The 22120-nt window shown below is 40.6% G+C and overlaps 1 protein-coding gene across 1 annotated transcript in view; it reads left to right on the top strand.

The window, feature by feature from the left end:
• Positions 1 to 644: 644 nt before the first annotated feature.
• The window catches only part of LOC134329278 (uncharacterized), a 28150-nt gene continuing 6674 nt past the window's right edge, over positions 645 to 22120 (top strand). The window contains exons 1-5 of the mRNA XM_063010846.1: positions 645 to 1034; positions 4423 to 4758; positions 11880 to 12215; positions 14267 to 14590; positions 21794 to 21832. Of these exons, the coding sequence (XP_062866916.1) occupies positions 896 to 1034; positions 4423 to 4758; positions 11880 to 12215; positions 14267 to 14590; positions 21794 to 21832 (1174 nt within the window). The 5' untranslated portion in view covers positions 645 to 895. The remainder of the gene's footprint in view (positions 1035 to 4422; positions 4759 to 11879; positions 12216 to 14266; positions 14591 to 21793; positions 21833 to 22120) is intronic.

Raw genomic sequence — 22120 nt, forward strand, 5'->3', positions numbered from 1 at the left:
TCACTTCTAAAAAGATTTCAAAAGTCCTGTGCAGTGATAGGAGAACCTGTTGGATGGACATCACTTCCTAAATCAGGTCTTGCAATCACTTGTCTGATACCATGCATGTGGTGAAACATGGACGTATCATCATCATGCTGTAGAGGTGTTTTTCAGATGCAGTGAGAGTTAATAAAATCTGGTTGATAAATAAATGCAGCCAAATTCACACAGTGATGAAGGTTCACAGGAGTAGCTTTGGGGAAAAACTCTAAATGTCTTTGAGTGACCCAGTGAAAGACTTTAACCCGTTTACACTTTTACCCCAATGAACAAACTTCTGTACATTTAATGGCCAGTTACTGTTTACTTGCTAACATAACATTTTCACAATATTTTAAATCAAGTCAAAAGTTTGTGTTCAATTATTTACAGTTAAAAACAAAATTTTAGACCAGGCATGTCTAAACCTTTAAATAGGGCTCAGTGTGACCAAATATAAAACATTAACATCACTTTTGTTAAAGTCATTATTTGTTCATTCATCTTGACAGTCATAAACATCCAGATGTTTCTCCTGTACATCTGCATTTTGCAGTTTGTTAGCTGTGATGGTGAGTGAGCAGTTTAGATAAAATCAACCACAATTCTTCTGATATAAGAGTTTTGTTTACTATCAGCTCCAGTTTATTTAGATTTTATTTATTTTATTCCAGGCTCCATCCCTGAACAGCCTCAGATCAACATAACTGCCAGAGTGGGTTCCACAGCTCTTCTGCCTTGTAAATGTAACACAGAGTATCCAACACCACATGCTAGGTGGAAGACTGATAATGAGACAGTGTTTGAGCGATTGGGTGGTATCTTGTATCCTGGTGAGGGATATGAGGGTCGTGTGGACGTTCCTGAGGACGAGATGAATAAAGGAAACTGTTCTCTGGTGTTGAAGAATGTCAATGTTAATGATGAGGACGTCTATAAATGCTACCACGTGGAAAGCATCAGCTATTCTTTTAAACTACGTGTGATCCAGAAGGTTCATCTCTCAGTTGATGGTAAGTATTACATTTTCAGTAGAACAGAAACTGATCATCAGTAACAAAATAATCAGTTATTAGAAACACTGATCACTGTTATCACCCAACAAACATTTAGGGGTGGTTTCCCGGACAGGGTTTAACTTAAGCCAGGAGTAGGCCTTAATCTGGAATAGTAAATCATGCCTTTAAAAAAAGACTTTCTGAAACACAGATTAACTACTGATTACTAACACCTGGACTATGGAGTCCCAAAGGAGCTTAATTTAAAACCATCTGTGCTAGTCTGAATTAGGTGGAGCAAAGCTGCCTACAAAACATGGAATGGATCCAGAAAAGCTTACAATTGATTGAACTGGAGAAGCAAATACAAGTATGACCATGGCAGCAGAGAAGAGACCGCAATAAAAAAACTTGGGCCAGTATGGAAAATGCAAATAAAATAAAAACACAGAGTTTCTTACATTTACATTGACTTTTATTTCATTGCAGACAGGATGAAACCAAGTTTGAACCCAAATTCATGTTTTGTCTGCTCAACTAATTTTATTTCTTAATATACCTCCATTCCTGCATTTCAGACCTGCAACACTTTCCAAAAAAGTTGGGATGGGGGCAATTTAGGGCTAGTATTTTGTTAATTTATTAGGATTTTAACGTCGTAGGTAGGTAGGTAGGTGGGTAGGTAGGTAGGTAGGTACAAGGCAACGAAATGTAGTTAGCATCTACCAGAAGTGCAAAATGGCAGAGAACCAGTTTCTCAAAGCACTTCATTGCAATAGGTGTGAGTGCTACCGGTCTAAAGTCGTTCAGGCAAGCTGCAGTAGTACGCTTCGGCACTGGAATGATGATCGATGTCTTCCAGCATGTAGGAACAGTAGCCTGGGCCAGTGACAGGTTGTAGATGTTAGGAAAGACCTGGGCTAACTGTTCAGCGCATGCTTTCAGGACATGTTCATGGATGCTGCCAGCCTTTCTCGTGTTTACTTTACTCAGTACTGAACACACCTCAGCTGTAGAGAGTGTAAGGAGGTTGCAGTCCTCAGGTGGTCGACTCTGTGTGGTGTGAAGTCCATTGTAGTTAATGCGAGCGTAGAACCTGTTAAGCTCATCTGGGAGGGACGCACTGTTGGATGGAGGGGTTGGATGTGATGGTTTATAGCTGGTGAGTGTCTGAATGCCCTTCCACATACGCCGGGGGTCAGAGTTGTGAAAGTGCTCCTCAACAGACAGTTTGTAAGTGTGTTTGGCTCTTTTGATGCCCCTTTTCAGATTTGCCCTGGCTGAGCTGTAGGCCTCAGCGTCCCGTGCTTTCAGCAGAAGTCGAACCTCGGCGTTCATCCAGGGTTTCTGGTTGGGGAAGATTTTCACATGCTTGACAGAGGTGACATTATCAATACACGTGTTGATGTAGTTTATTACAGATGATGTGTATGTGTCCAAGTCTATGTCCATGGAGGCTTCAGACGAAAACATGCTCCAATCAGTGTTATGGAACTGATGCTGTAGGGAGGAGATGGCGCCGTCTGGCCACACTTTAACTGTCTTTGTTGTGGTTTTCACACATTTGATGAGTGGCACATACCTGGGGAGCAGGAACAATGAAAGGTGATCAGACTGTCCCAGGTGGGGGAGGGGGGTGGCTTTGTATGTAATTTTGTTAGACAGAGATCGTACATTGGTGAGAAAAATGCTGGGAACCGGTGTACGATGCGGGTTTAGTATTAGCTTAACCTGTAGCCCTCCGCGTTTTCCTCGCCTTTGTTTACGTTCTCTGCGCTTGCACCGGCTTCGTTCAGCTGAGTGAGTCGATTCCGTAGTCCACGGTGATCCGGACATTTCCCGAGGAAGTTGCAGATCAAATTTACTGTTTAAGTTATTTAAACCAATATTAATCAGTGTCTGCCGGCTATATGAGATGCTCGCCTAGCAGTATGGAACGCAAAAACTAAAAAACAGTAGACTAATAACTACTAATATGCAAAGTCTGGAGAGACGCTGAGCCTCGCGTTGTGCATGCGCCACCATCTTTTTTACCCAAATTAGCCTTGTAGCTCCAGTGCTAAACTAACCACAAACACAAAACAGGTCATTCCTACAATTCGGAATGACAATTCCTACAATTTGTGTCCCCAGTACTGATCATTGTATTTATTAAATAACATTTTAAACAATACAATTTCTAAACATCTTACTGAAATAATGAACACTTTCAAATACTCAACACAATGTTTTATAACCGACCCCCCCCCCCCCGCCGCCAAATAAAATGACTGTATACATACTGTATTTTATCTGTTAGATAGCAGGATTTCCCATGATCCCCAGTGCTGTACATTCTGATGTAGTGATGATATATGAGCTTTAATCATGAAAATATCTCAGTCCTTCAATACTGTTTAAAAGCTTTTGCTTCAGTTCCTCTAAACCCTGGATTTATTTTCTTTATGAGTTTGATGTTATTGCTGATTATGAGGGTTTTTCACACGTCCCTCAAGTTTCTGTTCACTCTGTTATTTCGTACTACTGTCTCTTATAATGAAGAGCTGTTTTACATCCTGACATCATTTCCTGGAGCTCACATGATGTTTTTAGAAGGAAAACAACTGTAGAAGATGAGCGGCTTATTAAACTCCTCATTTTTATGTTGTTTCTTCCACATTTTATCCTAAAAGTCTTATATGGTCAACCATAACATGTCCACCCTGTTATGGAATATATGAGAAAAAACAACACGATTTAATCATTTTAAAAATTATCACACTAAAAACGCAGATAATTCTTTGTCTGAATTCACTTTTATGCTAGCATGGTTTTGCTCACTCGCTAGCTAATTTTATGTCAGAATGTCCACCCTGTTATGGTCCACCATGTTATCACCTAATACGTAACAGGCTGGACGTCACAGTGTATATCCTGGTCAATCCCAGGAATGACCCAAACATCATTATCATTAGGAAAAACATTATTTAATACCAACTGGCTCTGTGTGGGGGGAAAAGTAATTGCCCCCTTAGTTACTTAAACAACCCGTTAACCAAATGTAATTTACAATTGAACATGACTTATGCATTCTTAGAAATCAATTTTTATTTATTCAGGACCAGTGCAGTGAATTACTTTTAATGTAATTTATACTGTATTTACTATTACTGCACTGTATTGATATATTATGTGATTTTTTTATTTACTTTGTTTTATTTATTGATTTATTTGTTTTGTAATGTCTGTATACAGAATATTAAAGTTTCCCTGGTCCACATTAAAAGCTATTAAATAAGAGATGCTGGAGCTGTAATGCTGAGTGAAGAGTTTCTATAAAATACAACAAACAGAATTATTCTGATATAAGAGTTTTGTTTACTATCAGCTCCAGTTTATTTAGATTTTATTTATTTTATTCCAGGCTCCTTCCCTGAAGATCAGATCAACATAACTGCCAGAGTGGGTTCCACAGCTCGTCTGCCTTGTAAATGTAACACAGAGTATTTAATACCACATGCTAAGTGGAAGACTGATAATGAGACAGTGTTTGAGCGATTGGGTGGTATCTTGTATCCTGGTGAGGGATATGAGGGTCGTGTGGACGTTCCTGAGTACGAGCTGAATAAAGGAAACTGTTCTCTGGTGTTGAAGAATGTCAGAGTTACTGATGAGAATGTCTATAAATGCTACCACGTGGAAAGCATCAGCTATTCTTTTAAACTACGTGTGATCCAGACTGTTCATCTCTCAGTTGATGGTAAGAATTAAATTTTTAGTTGAACAGAAAATAATCATCAGTAACACAATAATCAGTCATTAGAAACACTGATCACTGTTATCACCCAATAAACATTTACACTTTATTATAAAGCTGTTATAATGAATCAGATCACTGACCTTACATATTGTGCAGTGAAAAAGTATTTGCCCCCTTCCTGGTTCTCTCTATTGTTGCGTATTTGTAAAACTCAGTTGTTAGATAAGACAAACTGAATAAATACAACGTGTAGTTAGACGGGATAAAACATTATATAATACCATCCGGCCCTGTGTAATAAAAACAGTAATTGGACATGACTGGGTACACCAAGCTAAATTACTGCAGGAGAATCTAAATGCTCTGGGACTCCAGCAAACCACAGTAAGAGCCACTGTCTCCAAAAACAGAAAACCTGTAACAGTAGTAAATCATCTCACTGACCAACCTACCAAAAATCTACTAAACGTTTGTCAGTATTTTACACCATCTGTTAGAAATGGATGTGGCTGAACTCTGATCAGGAGGGGTGCAGTCATACTGTTTTCTTTTACTGATTTTAGAGATCTGTTAGCAATGGATTGTTAGTGTCCACATACTTTTGGTCATTTAGTATGGTTAATTAATATTACCTATCAAGTGTGTGTGATGGTTTATACACTGTAAACTGGAGGCATTAACCTTCTCTTATTTAGAAGTAGCATTAGCCTCGTAGCTCCAGTGCTAAACTAACCTCAAACACAAAACAGGTCGTTCCTACAATTCGGTGCCTTTTGTGTCCCCAGTACTGATCATTGTATTTATTAAATAACATTTTAAACAATACGATTTTCTAAACATCTTAATGAAATAATAAACACTTTCAAATACTCAACACAATGTTTTATACCCTCCAAAAATAAAATGACTGTATACACACTGTTTTTATCTGTTAGATAGCAGAGGTTTTCCCATGATCCCCAGTGCTGTACATTCTGATTTAGTGATTATATATGAGCTTTAATCATGAAAATATCTGTCCTTCAATACTGTTTAAAAGCTTTTGCTTCAGTTCCTCTAAACCCTGGATTTATTTTCTTTATGAGTTTGATGTTTTTGCTGATTATGAGGGTTTTTCACACGTCCCTCAAGTTTCTGTCCACCCTGTTATTTCTTACTACTGTCTCTTATAATGAAGAGCTGTTTTACATAATGATATCATTTCCTGGAGCTCACATGATCTTTTTGGAGGAAAAACAACTGTAGAAGATGAGCGGCTTATTAAACTCCTCATTTTAATGTTGTTTTTTCTACATTTTATCTTAAAAGTCTTATATGGTCCATCATAACATGTCCACCACCCTGTTATGGGATACAGTGGGGCCAAAAAGTATTTAGTCAGCCACTGATTGTGCAAGTTCTCCTACTTCGAAAAATGAGAGAGGTCTGTAATTTTCATCATAGGTACACTTCAACTATGAGAGACAAACTGAGAAGAAAAAAATCCAGGAAATCACATTGTAGGATTTTTTAAGAATTTATTTGTAAATTATGGTGGAAAATAAGTATTTGGTCACCCACAAACAAGCAAGATTTCTGGCTCTCACAGACCTGTAACTTATTCTTTAAGAAGCTCTTCTGTCCTCCACTCGTTACCTGTATTAATGGCACCTGTTTGACCTCGTTATCTGTATAAAAGACACCTGTCCACAGCCTCAAACAGTCAGACTCCAAACTCAACCATGGCCAAGAGCAAAGAGCTGTCGAAGGACACCAGGAAGAACATTGTAGACCTGCACCAGGCTTGGAAGTGTGAATCTACAATAGGCAAGCAGGTTGGTGTGAATAAATCAACTGTGGGAGCAATTGTAAGAAAATGGAAGACATACAAGACCATTGATAATCTCCCTTGGGGTCAAGATCTCATCCCGTGGGGTCAAAATGATCATGAGAACGGTGAGCAAAAATCCCAGAACTACACGGAGGGACCTGATGAATGACCTGCAGAGAGCTGGGACCAAAGTAACAAAGGCTACCATCAGTAACACACTACGCCGAGAGGGACTCAAATCCTGCAGTGCCAGGCGTGTCCCCCTGCTTAAGCCAGTACATGTCCAGACCCTTCTGAAGTTTGCCAGAGAGCATATGGATGATCCAGAAGAGGATTGGGAGAATATCATGTGGTCAGATGAAACCAAAATGGAACTTTTTGGTAAAAACTCAACTCGTCGTGTTTGGAGGAAGCAGAAGAACCCAAGAACACCATACCTACTGTGAAGCATGGGGGTGGAAACATCATGCTTTGGGGCTGTTCTTCTGCAAAGGGGACAGGACGACTGATCCGTGTTAAGGGAAGAATGAACGGGGCCATGTATCGTGAGATTTTAAGCCAAAACCTCCTTCCATCAGTGAGAGCATTGAAGATGGAACGTGGCTGGGTCTTCCAGCATGACAATGATCCCAAACACACCGCTCGGGCAACGAAGGAGTGGCTCCGTAAAAAGCATTTCAAGGTCCTGGAGTGGCCTAGCCAGTCTCCAGACCTCAACCCCATAGAAAATTTGTGGAGTCCGTGTTGCCCAGCGACAGCCCCAAAACATCACTGCTCTAGAGGAGATCTGCATGGAGGAATGGGCCAAAATACCAGCTACAGTGTGTGCAAACCTGGTGAAGACTTACAGGAAACGTTTGACCTCTGTCATTGCCAACAAAGGTTATGTTACAAAGTATTGAGTTGAACTTTTATTATTGACCAAATACTTATTTTCCACCATAATTTACAAATAAATTCTTTAAAAATCCTACAATGTCATTTCCTGGATTTTTTTTCTCATTTTGTCTCTCATAGTTGAAGTTGAAGATCCAAGATGGCGGCGCGTTAACACGCAGCGGCCACTCTGGGGTCGAAAAACTGTGTTTTTTTGTTGTTTTCAGGAAAAGTTTGTACGTTTGTTTAGGACAGTTTTGTTTATAAGCATATGGAAACCACTTTTGACTTAGTTTACAACCGCCAGACACTGCTACAATTGAGAAAACAGTCAGAAACCAACCTGCAAGATGATCTGCTGCGAACTCTGCATGAACTCTGCCTACTTCGTGAACCAGGCCTGCAGTCCTCGGTGTTACCTGAAGCAGGTGACCGGGGGAGGGGGCGCCGCAAGCAGTGCTCAAGCAAGCAGAAGCGTGGAAAGCGAGCCGGGGTCCGTGCTAGGCTAAAAGCTAACCCAAGCCGGCCGGCTCTACCATCGTTATTCCTCGCAAATGCATGCTCTCTGGAGAATAAACTGGACTGTATCAGACTTCAGAGAACTACCCAATGTGAGTACAGGGACTGTTGTGTTTTAATTTTCACTGAAACATGGCTTAGCGACAACATTCCAGACAGTGCCATTCAGCTAGACGGGCTAGCATCGTATCGCGCCGATAGAAATGCAGCTCAGTCCGGTAAAACACGAGGAGGAGGCGTTTGTGTTTACATTAACACCGAATGGTGCAAGGACTCTGTGCTTGTTGTGGCGTACTGTTCTCCGATGGTGGAATTTGCTATTGTTAGATGCAGACCTTTTTATTTACCACGGGAATTCACCAGCGTGCTTATTGTCGCGGTGTATCTTCCGCCCAGCGCGAACGCGAAGGAAGCATTAAGCGAGCTTTACAGAGCCATCAGCGAACTGCAGAACATTCATCCAGACGGACTGTTTATTATCGCTGGGGATTTTAATCTTGCAAATCTCAAGTCTCTTCTCCCTAAATTCCATCAGCATGTGGACTTTGCTACGAGAGGAGCGAACACGCTGGATAATGTTTACACGAACATTGCCGGTGCGTACCGGGCGGAGCCCCGCCCCCACCTCGGATACTCAGACCACATCTCTGTAATGCTAATCCCAGCATACAGAGCACTCGTCAGGCGCTCCAGACCTGTACAGAAACAGGTGAAAACCTGGCCAGAAGGATCCATCTCTGCTCTTCAGGACTGTTTTGAGTGCACTGACTGGGACATGTTTAGGGAGGCTGCAACATACGGCGATTACACTGATCTAGAGGAGTACACGACTTCAGTGACCTGCTACATCAGCAAATGCATTGAGGACGTCACTACCACTAGAACCATCCCTTCCAGACCCAACCAGAAGCCGTGGTTGACTCCAGAGGTGCGTGCACTGCTGAGGGCCAGAGACTCCGCTTTTAAAGCAGGTGACCAGCCGGCTCTGAGAACAGCGAGAGCCAGACTGTCCCGGGCAATCTGAGAAGCAAAGCGCACACACGGCCAGAACGTCCACAGCCACTTCCAGAACAGCGGTGACACACGGTGCTTGTGGCAGGGCATCCAGGCCATCACCAACTACAGGACGACTCCACCCGTCTGTGACAGTGATGCCTCCCTTTCAGATGCGCTGAATGACTTCTACGCTCGGTTCGAGGCGCAGAACAACATGTTGGCGAGGAAGATGATCCCACCTTGTGACGACCAGGTGCTTCGTCTCACCACAGCGGACGTGAGGAGAACTCTGCACAGAGAAAGCTTCTGGACCAGACAACATTCCTGGCCGAGTGCTCAAAGGATGTGCAGACCAGCTGGCAGATGTATTCACTGACATCTTCAACATCTCCCTGAGCAGCGCCATCGTTCCAACATGCCTCAAGACGACCACCATCGTACCCGTGCCAAAGAAGTCATCTGTGTCATGCTTCAATGACTATCGTCCCGTAGCACTCACGCCTATCATCATGAAGTGCTTCGAGAAACTAGTCATGAGGCATATTAAGATACTACTGCCTCCCACCATGGACCCACTGCAGTTTGCGTACCGTCCTAACCGCTCAACGGACGATGCCATATCCACTACACTTCACCTGGCTTCTACACACCTGGACAGAAAGAACACTTACGTCAGGATGCTGTTCATAGACTTTAGCTCAGCATTGAACACCATCATTCCTCAGCATCTAATTGGAAAGCTGAGCATGCTGGGCCTGAACACCTCTCTCTGCAACTGGATCCTGGATTTCTTGACTGAGAGACCTCAGTCCGTCCGGATCGGTAAGAACACCTCCAGCACCACCACACTGAGCACCGGCGCTCCCCAAGGCTGTGTGCTCAGTCCACTGCTGTTTACTCTGCTTACGCACGACTGTACAGCAATGCACAGCTCGAATTCCATCGTTAAGTTTGCAGACGACACAACTGTGGTGGGACTCATCAGCAACAACAATGAGTCAGCGTACAGAGAGGAGATACAACATCTAACGGACTGGTGCCAAGTCAACAACCTGTCTCTGAATGTGGATAAAACCAAAGAGATGGTCATTGACTTTAGAAAGACACTAAGGGACAACTCCCCACTGCACATCGACGGCTCATCTGTTGAGATCATCAAGAGCACCAAATTTCTCGGTGTTCATCTGGAAGAGAATCTCACCTGGACCCTCAACACCAGTTCTATCACCAAGAAAGCCCAGCAGCGTCTCTACTTTTTGAGAAGACTGAGGAAAGCTCATCTGCCACCCCCCATTCTCACCACGTTCTACAGAGGAACAATCGAGAGCATCCTGAGCGGCTGCATCACTGTCTGGTTCGGAAATTGTACTGCGTCGGACCGCAAAACTCTCCAGCGAGTAGTGAGGACAGCTGAAACGATCATCGGGGTCGCTCTTCCATCTCTCACGGACATTTTTAACACCCGCTGCATCCGAAAAGCTCTCAGCATTGTGGACGATCCAACCCACCCATCACATGGACTTTTTACTCTGCTCCCGTCTGGGAGACGATACCGCAGCATCCGGACTAACACAACCAGACTGTGTAACAGTTTTATCCCACAAGCAATCAGACTCCTTAACTCAGTACTATAACAATTTCCTCCGGAAATTTTCTGCTGCCACACACTGAACTGTATTGACTATGTTACTTGCATTCTTTGCACACCTCCTGGAACTGCACAAGTTTTCTTTTAATTTCTGCACCTTACTTGTATTTTTGCACCTTATTTACTTTTTAGGCACCTTATCTGCATTGCCAATTTTACGCTGCTAATGTACAACATGTCACTACCTCATGAACCATTGTACCATCTATTCACCATCATGTACTAACACTTGTCTTTAGTCCTGTCTTCTAATTACTTGTTTAGATTAGGGATAATTAGGAATATCTTTTGTAGTTATTTATTATAGGATTTTTTTGTATTTATTGTTGTACCTACACTGTTTTGTATTTACACTGTTTTTGTCTCACACTTTTTGTACTGTGTTACACCGTGATCCTAGAGGAACGCTGTTTCGTTTCAATATGTACTTGTATGTAGCTGAAATGACAATAAAACCTCTCTGACTCTGACTGACTCTGACTGTACCTATGATGAAAATTACAGACCTCTCTCATCTTTCTAAGTAGGAGAACTTGCACAATCAGTGGCTGACTAAATACTTTTTGGCCCCACTGTATATGAGAAAAAGCAAAACGATTTGATCATTTAAAAAATAATCACACTAAAAAGCAGAGAATTCTTTGTCTGAATTCACTTTTATGCTAGCATGGTTTTGCTAACTCGCTAGCTAATGGCTAATTTTATGTCAGAATGTCCACCCTGTTATGGTCCACCATGTTATCACCTAATACATAACAGGCTGAACGTCACAGTGTATATCCTGGTCAATCCCGGGAATGACCCAAACATCATTATCTATAGGAAAAACATTAATTAATACCAATTAGCCCTGTGTGGGGGAAAAAAGTAATTGCCCCCCTTAGTTACTTAAACAACTCGTTAACCAAATGTAATTCACAACTGGACATGACTTACGCATTCTTAGCAATCAATTTTTATTCATTCAGGACCAGTGCAGTGAATTACTTTTAATGTAATTTATACTGTATTTACTATTACTGCACTGTATTGATATATTATGTGTTTTTTGTATTTACTTTGTTTTATTTATTTATTTATTTGTTTTGTAATGTCTGTATACAGAATATTAAAGTTTCCCTGGTCCACATTAAAAGCTATTAAATAAGAGACGCTGGAGCTGTAATGCTGAGTGAACAGTTTCTATAAAATACAACAAACAGAATTCTTCTGATATCAGTGTTTTGTTACTATCAGCTCCAGTTTATTTAGATTTCATTTATTTTATTCCAGGCTCCTTCTCTGAAGATCAGATCAACATAACTGCCAGAGTGGGTTCCACAGCTCGTCTGCCTTGTAAATGTAACACAGAGTATCCAATATCCCATGTTGAGTGGAAGATTGATACTGAGACAGTGTTTGAGCGTTGGGGTGGTATCTCGTATCATGGAGAAGGATATGAGGGTCGTGTGGACGTTCCTGAGTACAAGCTGAATAAAGGAGACTGTTCTCTAGTGTTGAAGAATGTCAATGTTAATGATGAGGACGTCTATAAATGCTACCACGTGGAAAGCATCAGCTATTCTTTTAAACTACGTGTGATCCAGACTGTTCATCTCTCAGTTGATGGTAAGAATTACATTTTTAGTTGAACAGAAAATAATCATCAGTAACACAATAATCAGTCATTAGAAACACTGATCACTGTTATCACCCAATAAACATTTACACTTTATTATAAGCTGTTATAATGAATCAGATCACTGACCTTAAATATTGTGCAGTGAAAAAGTATTTGCCCCCTTCCTGATTCTCTCTATTGTTGCGTATTTGTAAAACTCAGTTGTTAGATAAGACAAACTGAATAAATACAACGTGTAGTTAGACGGGATAAAACATTATATAATACCATCCGGCCCTGTGTAATAAAAAAAGTAATTGGTCATGACTGGGTACACCAAGCTAAATTACTGCAGGAGAATCTAAATGCTCCGGGACTCCAGCAAACCACAGTAAGAGCCACTGTCTCCAAAAACAGAAAACCTGTAACAGTAGTAAATCATCTCACTGACCAACCTACCAGAAATCTACTAAACATTTGTCAGTATTTTACACCATCTGTTAGAAATGGATGTGGCTGAACTCTGATCAGGAGGGGTGCAGTCATACTGTTTTCTTTTACTGATTTTAGAGATCTGTTAGCAATGGATTGTTAGTGTCCACATACTTTTGGTCATTTAGTATGGTTGATTAATATTACCTATCAAGTGTGTGTGATGGTTTATACACTGTAAACTGGAGGCATTAACCTTCTCTTATTTAGAAGTAGCATTAGCCTCGTAGCTCCAGTGCTAAACTAACCTCAAACACAAAACAGGTCGTTCCTACAATTCGGTGCCTTTTGTGTCCCCAGTACTGATCATTGTATTTATTAAATAACATTTTAAACAATACGATTTTCTAAACATCTTACTGAAATAATGAACACTTTCAAATACTAAACACAATGTTTTCTACCCCCCCCCCCCCCCAAATAAAATGACTGTATACACACTGTTTTTATCTCTTAGATAACAGGTTTTCCCATGATCCCCAGTGCTGTACATTCTGATTTAGTGATGATATATGAGGTTTAATCATGAAAATATCTCAGTACTTCAATACTGTTTAACAGGTTTGTTTCAGTTCCTCTAAACCCTGGATTTATTTTCTTTATGAGTTTGATGTTATTGCTGATTATGAGGGTTTTTCACACGTCCCTCAAGTTTCTGTCCACCCTGTTATTTCTTACTACTGTCTCTTATAATGAAGAGCTGTTTTACATCCTGACATCATTTCCTGGAGCTCACATGATCTTTTTGGAGGGAAAACAACTGTGGAAGATGAGCGGCTTATTAAACTCCTCATTTTAATGTTGTTTTTTTCCACATTTTATCCTAAAAGTCTTATATGGTCAACCATAACATGTCCACCCTGTTATGGGATATATGAGAAAAAGCAACACGATTTAATCATTTTAAAAATAATCACACTAAAAAGCAGAGAATTCTTTGTCTAAATTCACTTTTATGCTAGCATGGTTTTGCTCACTCGCTAGCTAATGGCTAGTTTTATGTCAGAATGTCCACCCTGTTATGGTCCACCCTGTTATCACCTAATACATAACAGGCTGAACGTCACAGTGTATATCCTGGTCAATCCCAGGAATGACCCAAACATCATTATAATTAGGAAAAACATTATTTAATACCAACTGGCTCTGTGTGGGGGAAAAAGTAATTGCCCCCTTAGTTACTTAAATAACCCGTTAACCAAATGTAATTTACAATTGGACATGACTTACGCATTCTTAGAAATCAATTTTTATTTATTCAGGACCAGTGCAGTGAATTACTTTTAATGTAATTTATACTGTATTTACTATTACTGCACTGTATTGATATATTATGTGTGTTTTTTATTCACTTTATTTTATTTATTGATTTATTTGTTTTGTAATGTCTGTACACAGAATATTAAAGTTTCCCTGGTCCACATTAAAAGCTATTAAATAAGAGACGCTGGAGCTGTAATGCTGAGTGAACAGTTTCTATAAAATACAACAAACAGAATTCTTCTGATATAAGAGTTTTGTTTACTATCAGCTCCAGTTTATTTAGATTTTATTTGTTTTATTCCAGGCTCCTTCTCTGAAGATCAGATCAACATAACTGCCAGAGTGAGTTCCACAGCTCTTCTGCCTTGTAAATGTAACACAGAGTATCCAATATCCCATGTTGAGTGGGCGATTGATTTTGAGACAGTGTTTGAGCGATTGGGTGATATCTCGTATCATGGAGAAGGATATGAGGGTCGTGTGGATGTTCCTGAGGACGAGCTCAATAAAGGAAACTGTTCTCTAGTGTTGAAGGATGTCAGAATTAATGATGAGAGCATCTATAGGTGCTACCACCCAGAGAGATTTTTTGGATCGTTGATCCAAACTGTTCATCTCTCAGTTGATGGTAAGTGTTTAATTTTCAGTAGAACAGAAACTGATCATCAGAAACAAAATAATCAGTCATTAGAAACACTGATCACTGTTTTTCATTCAATAAATATTTAGACTTTATTATAAAGCTGTTATAATGAATCAGATCTCTGACCTTACATATAGTGCAGTAAAAAGTGTTTGCTCCTGATTTCTTTTATGTTTGCATAATTGTAACACTTAAGTTGTTAGACAAAGATGAGCTGAGTAAAATAATGTGTAGTTTTAAATTTATTGTTATCTTTATTAAAGGGGTCATATACGGTAGTAAAATGTGTTTGCGCTTATACTATGTCATATATGGCAGTAGAGAGCCGAGGGCTGGGAGGGGAGATAGAAAACACAACTCTGTTACCGAGACTGTGTGTGTATGCTGTTGCATGGCTGAAGTTGATTAATAAAAGTTAATCTGAGCAAAGTAAAGCCTCCGATCCATTCCTCTACATTGTGTCAGAAGTGAACAAGTAATTGCGAAATTCAACCCTCCGACAAACTTTTCTTTCGACAAGCCAAGTGAGTGGCCGGATTGGAAGCAGCGTTTCATGAGATTCAGTAAAATCGGACATTGGGGTAGAGTGTGTCGGAACAGGAAAGCTTTGAGAGAGGTGACTGAACTAGAAGCGCAGTCATATTTTCTTGGGGCTGTGAGTAAGGCAGAGGGTTCATCAGAACAATGGGCTGTCAAGCTGCTGGTGGGCTCCACACCGGTAGAATTTAAAATCGACACTGGCGCTGATGTGAGCATCATTAGCGAGGAGACCTACTACTTACTTATCCCCAGAAGACCACTAGAGCCTGCAAATATTCCATTGCATAGTCCAGGTGGTGAGCTGCAGTGCATAGGGCGAGTTCAGAGCACTGTGACCTATAAAGGAGAAACACACCCAATCACAGCATATGTCATCCGTGGGCACACTGTAAGCAACCTGCTGAGCAGACCACTGTCAGTGAAAATTAATCTGGTGAGAAGAGTGAATGAATAAGTGTGCAACAGAGGACATTCACAAGCGTTCGGTGAGCATGGGACATTAAAGACTAAACCTGTAAAAATACAGCTGAAAGACAATGCTCAGCCATATGCAGTACATGCAGCATGGCGTGTACCTTTCCCCATGTTGCCAAAGGTCAAGGAGGAGCTCCAGAGGATGGAGAGAAATGGCATTATTGCAAGAGTGACACAGCCTACTGACTGGTGTGCACCTATAGTGCCAGTTTTGAAGAAGAGCACAGGTAAATTCTGTATTTGCGTTGATCTCAAGAAACTGAACGAGGCTGTAAAAAGAGAACAGTATTTACTGCCTACTATAAAAGAGATCACAGCAAAACTAAGTGGAGCCACTGTATTCTCCTCACTTGATGCTGCCAGTGGATTCTTCCAGATACCGCTGCACCCAGACAGCTGTAAACTAACCACTTTCATAACACCATTCAGAAGATTCAATTTCAAGCGTCTCCCATTCGGGATTACCAGCGCTCCAGAAATCTTCCAAAGAAAGATGAAAGAGACACTGCAGGGGCTGGAGGGCATTGAAGTCTTTATGGATGACATTCTAGTTTATGGAACTACAACAGAAGAGCACAATCGTCACCTGGAGATGGTGATGCAGCGCATCGAGGCAGCTGGCATGAAACTCAACCGTGAGAAGTGCTTTATCAGGCAGAACCAGCTACGGTTCCTTGGACATCTAATTGACCGGTCCGGAATCCACCCAGACCCCGACAAGGTGGAAGCCATTCAGCAGCTACCTCCACCTGCAGACGTGCAAGAGTTGAAAAGAATACTGGGAATGGTGAATTATCTAGGAAGATACATTCCCAACCTCTCAACCGTAGGACAAGCACTATATGAGCTTCTAAAAAGAAACAAGAACACATGGACATGGGATCATGCACAACAAACAGCTTTTGAAAACATAAAAGAACTGCTGACAACTGCACCAGTACTTGCCTACTATGACGTAAACAAGCCCACTGCTGTGTCAGCAGATGCAAGTAGTTATGGACTGGGAGGAGTTCTCCTTCAGCTCCATGGAGAGCAGTGGAAACCTGTGGCATTTTGCTCCAGACGCCTAACTGAAGCAGAAACACGATACGCTCAAATAGAGAAGGAGAGTTTGGCTGGCGTGTGGGCATGTGAGAGGTTTGACAGATACCTCAATGGACTTGAGAAGTTTAAACTTGTGACAGACCACAAGTCATTAGTACCCCTTATCAACAACCGCAGCCTGGACAATGTACCTTTACGTTGTCAGCGTCTTCTCATGAGGCTTATGAGATTTAACCCCATCGCAGAATACGCTCCAGGAAAAACTCTGGTCATCGCTGACGCCTTGTCACGCAGTCCGCTGGCTGCCATAGGGGTAGAATCCAAAACGCACAGTGAGGTAGCATGTTACGTGGCTAGTGTAATAGGGTAAATCCCTGCTTCTCTAAGCAAACTGGAGGAAATTAGAGCAGCTACATCCTTTGATGCTGAATTGCTGTCTGTCATGAAACTCATAAGAACTGGATGGCCTGAGCACTTAAGCAGTGTACCTGAGAGTGCAAGAGAGTACATCCAAGTGAAATCTGAACTGTCAGTTTACGATGGCCTTGTACTCAGAGGGAGCAGGATTGTTGTGCCACGGCTGATGAGGAGCGAAATTCTTCAGAAAATCCATGACAGGCACCAGGGACTAGTGAAATGTCGAGAGAGAGCAAGTTCATCTGTGTGGTGGCCCAGGATTAGCAAGGAAATAAGCGAGCTTGTGACATCATGCCAGGTGTGCCGTGAACTGAAAAGAACACAACAAAAGGAACCTCTCATCTCTACAACACTTCCTGAATGACCCTGGAAGAGAATTGCAATGGACTTGTGTGAGTACAAACACCATCAGTACCTGGTAATTTCAGACTATTACTCTAGATTTATTGAAATTCTACAATTGCCAACAACAACAAGTGCACAAGTCATCAATAAACTGAAAACAGTTTTTGCTAGATTTGGTATTCCAGATGAGGTAGTGAGTGATAATGGACCACAGTTCTCATGTGCTGAATTTCAGAACTTTGCTAGACAGCTCAACTTTAAGCACTGTACTTCGAGTCCCCACCATCCACAAGGTAATGGACATGCTGAGAGAGCTGTACAAATGGCAAAGAAAATTCTCAAACAAAATGATCCTGTGATGGCTCTGATGAGCTATAGGTCCACTCCATGTTCCTCCACTGGTTTCAGCCCAGCTGCTGACTAGACTACCTACCTTGGAGAAGAATCTACTACCAAAATGACCAAATAGAACTGCAGTGAAGGTAAAGGACAGTAAGGAGAAGGCTGAACAGGCTTACTACTTCAACTGCCGTCATAGAGCCAAACCCTTACCTGCACTGCGACCAGGAGATGCTGTGTTCTGTAAGTTGGATCATGAAAGGTCGTGGTCTTTACCAGCAGTGGTCTCTAGTGAGAGCACAACTCCAAGATCTTTCACATTGATCTGAATTTTTTTATGTATAAAGTAAAGTAAAAAAAAAAAACGATATCTGTGTATAAAAATGGTGAAAAGAAAACTGTAAAGTAAGAAATGGGAATAAGTTGTATTATTGTCAGTAATGTTGATTTGCGACGTAATTGTGTCGGTGATAATACAGTACCGTGTTAAAGTACGTGAGATACTAGAATATGCTGTTACTAAACGTAAAAAAAAAAAAAAAAAGGGGGGAGGGATGTCATAAACCGGGTTTCCATCCAAACGCTTTGCAAGTGTAATGCGCATTTATGAAATATCGGCAGAAAAAAAAGCGGAAAATGTTGCGTTTCCATCAACTACAGTTATGCGAAAAAAACCTTTACATGACGTAAGAGACGTCGGGCAGAACGAGCAATGGCCCGTCTAATGTGGGCTCAAATCTCCGCGCCACGGCGACGTTCACCCCGCATCTGGGAACGTAAACGCACTAAACACTTTTGGGAGCACATTGTGCAGAACCATTTTTCAAACAAGCTTTGGATCAAGAATTTCAGAATGTCAAAATCAGCCTTTGATGAGCTGTGCACCATGATCGGGTCATCTGTAGAGCCAAAAGTTTACAGTCACCGGCCACCCGTGCCAACTGAAAAGAGGATCGCTATTGCCTTGTACAAGTAGTAGTGGACGAGACGTTCGGCGTGAGCGTAACAACAGTTCACCATAGTGTGTACGCTGTATGCCAAGCAATAACATCAAAACTAATGAAACATTACGTCGTAAATGCGCAGGAGGCAGAAGAAATAGCGCAGCGTAATTACGCAGCGCACCACATACCACAGGTGTACGGTGCACTGGATGCTACACACATTCCAATCCTCCCTCCAGTAGTCGGGTACAGGGAATATGTAAATCGGGATGGCCATCGATTGTTTTGCAGGCACTTCTGGATGACCAGTTGTTGATTCGTGATGTATGTGTTGGCTCTCTCGGCAGCGCACATGACGCAGCAGTCTTTAACACATCACACCTTTTCAGGTACACTACACACATTGACAGTATACAACCCCTGGCAAAAATTATGGAATCACCACTCTTGGAAGATGTTCTTTCAATTGTTTAATTTTGTAGAAAAAAAATAAATCACAGACATGCCACAAAACTATCATTTCTCAAACTGTCAACCCTCTGGCATTAAGAAACAATAAAAAAAAGAAACAAATATAATAGTTGTGGTCAGTCACAATTGCTTTTTTTTAGATCAAGTAGAGGAAAAAAATATGGAATCACTCAAATCTGAGGAAAAAATTATGGAATCATTAGAAAACACTGAACCATTATTACTTTGTTGCACCACCTCTGGCTTTTATAATGGTTTAAACTCTCTGAGGCATGGAGTTAACTAATGACAAACAGTATTCTTCATCAATCTGCCTTCAACTGTCTCTTATTGCTGTTGCCAGATCAGCTTTGCAGGTTGGAACCTTGTCATTGACCATTTTCTTCAATTTCCACCAGAGATTTTCAAATGGATTGAGATCCGGACTATTTGCAGGCCATGCCATTGACATTATATGTTTTCTTGAAGGAAAGTTTTCACGTCCTTTGCCCTATGGCAAGATGCATTATCATCTTGAAAAATGAAGTCATCATCACCAAACATCCTTTCAACTGATGGAATAAGAAAAGCATCCAAAATTTCAATGTGGACTTTGGCATTTATTGAAGACCATCTCCCCTGTGCCTTTACCTGACATGCAGGTCCATATCATCAACAACTGTGGAAATTAACATGTTTTCTTTAGGCAGTTATCTTCATAAATTTCATTGGACAGACACCAAACAAAAGTTCCAGCATCATCACCTTGCCCAATGCAGATTCGCGATTCATCACTGAAGATCACTTTTATCCAGTCACCCACAGTCCACGATTGCTTTTCTTTAGCCTTCTTTAACCTTGTTCTTTTCTTTTTAGGTGTTAATGATGGCTTTTGTTTGGCTTTTCTGTATGTAAATCCCATTTCTTTTAGGTGATTTCTTACAGTTCAGTCACAGACATTGACTCCACTTTCCGGCCACTTGTTTCTCATTTGTTTTGTTGTGCATTTTCTGTTTTCAAGACATATTGCTTTAAGTTTTCTATCTTGATGCTTTGATGTCTTACTTGGTCTACCAGTATGCTTCCCTTTTACAACCTTCCCATTTTGTTTGTACTTGGTCCAGATTTTAAACACAGCTTACTGGGAACAACCAACATCTTTTGCGACATTCCACAATGATTTATCTTCTTGAAGGAGTTTTATAATCCTCTCATTTGTTTCAACTGACATATCTTGTGTTGGAACCATGATTCATGACAATCTGCTTTGTGCAACAGCTCTCCGAGGTGTAAGCACTCTTTTTAAACTGAAGAATAATTAGCAAATCTAATCTGTTGCAGATGTTTTGTTTTTAAACTGCAAATTACAGAGTGATTCCATAATTTTTTCCTCAGATTTTAGTGATTCCATATTTTTTTCCTCTACTTGATCTAAAAAAAGCAATTGTGACTGACCACAACTATTATATTTGTTTCTTTTTTTTATTGTTTCTTAATGCCAGAAGGTTGACATTTTGAAAAATGATAGTTTTGTGGCATGTCTGTGATTTCTTTTTTTTCTACAAAATTAAACAATTGACAGAACATCTTCCAAGAGTGGTGATTCCATAATTTTTGCCAGGGGTTGTATATGCGTGTGTGTGTGTGACTTAGAGCTTGAAACGTCATCGTTTATTCACAAAACCTGTTTCCATCCCCTTTTTTTGCATTTCGGCGATGCGATATTCTAACTTTTCCACCTCGTTCAAGCGTGAAAACTTTTTTTGCGATATTTGGGTCTTTTTTCGAATTTTGAGCTTTTCCATCCAGGTTTTTTAATGCACATTTTCAAAATTCGCAAAAAGTTGGTGGATGGAAAACCGTCTATATTCGGTAGTAAAATGTGTTTGCGCTTACACTATGTCATATACGGCAGTAGAGAGCCGAGGGCTGGGAGGGGAGATAGAAAACACAACTCTGTTACCGAGACTGTGTGTGTATGCTGTTGCATGGCTGAAGTTGATTAATAAAAGTTAATCTGAGCAAAGTAAAGCCTCCGATCCATTCCTCTACAAAAGGAAACACATCATTTAATACCAACTGGCTCTGTGTGGGGGAAAAAGTAATAAAAGTAAAAGTAAAACAATACGATTTTCTAAACATCTTACTGAAATAATGAACACTTTCAAATACTAAACACAATGTTTTCTACCCCCCCCCCCAATGAAATGACTGTATACATACTGTTTTTATTTGTTAGATAGCAGGTTTTCTCATGATCCCCAGTGCTGTACATTCTGATTTAGTGACGATTTAATCATTTTAAAAATAATCACACTAAAAAGCAGATAATTCTTTGTCTGAATTCACTTTTATGCTAGCATGGTTTTGCTAACTCGCTAGCTAATGGCTAATTTTATGTCAGAATGTCCACCCTGTTATGGTCCATCCTGTTATCACCTAATACGTAACAGGTTGGACGTCACAGTGTATATCCTGGTCAATCCCAGGAATGACCCAAACATCATTATAATTAGAAGTAAAAGATTTTTCAGGTTCATTTTTCACTCCAATTAGATTTATTTAGTGTTGTTACAGATAGGAGAGCTATGATGATGCTAAGACTGTAAAATTAATACAGATTTCTCTGTTTTAGCCAAAGAAACACAGAGGTCAGACTCAGACTCCTTCAGAGGTGAGTGAATATTAAAGTGATTTTTTTCTTTGCTACAAGTTGAATGTTCAGTAATCACTTCTTACATACGTCTGAACACAGAATATAAAAATGTCTCTGGTCTGAATTAAAAGCTATTAAATAGAATAAGACTTTATTGATCTCCTTAGTGAAATTAACTTGTTACAGCAGAAGACAGGAAAAAACAGAAAGAAATACAACTAATAAATAATAAATAATTAATAACAATAATAGTAAATAATAAAAAAGAGAAGCTTCATTGGTTCTGTTTATTCAGGTTTTCTTGGA

Source organism: Trichomycterus rosablanca, chromosome 1, assembly GCF_030014385.1.
Source record: "Trichomycterus rosablanca isolate fTriRos1 chromosome 1, fTriRos1.hap1, whole genome shotgun sequence".
Taxonomy (NCBI): Eukaryota; Metazoa; Chordata; class Actinopteri; order Siluriformes; family Trichomycteridae; genus Trichomycterus; species Trichomycterus rosablanca.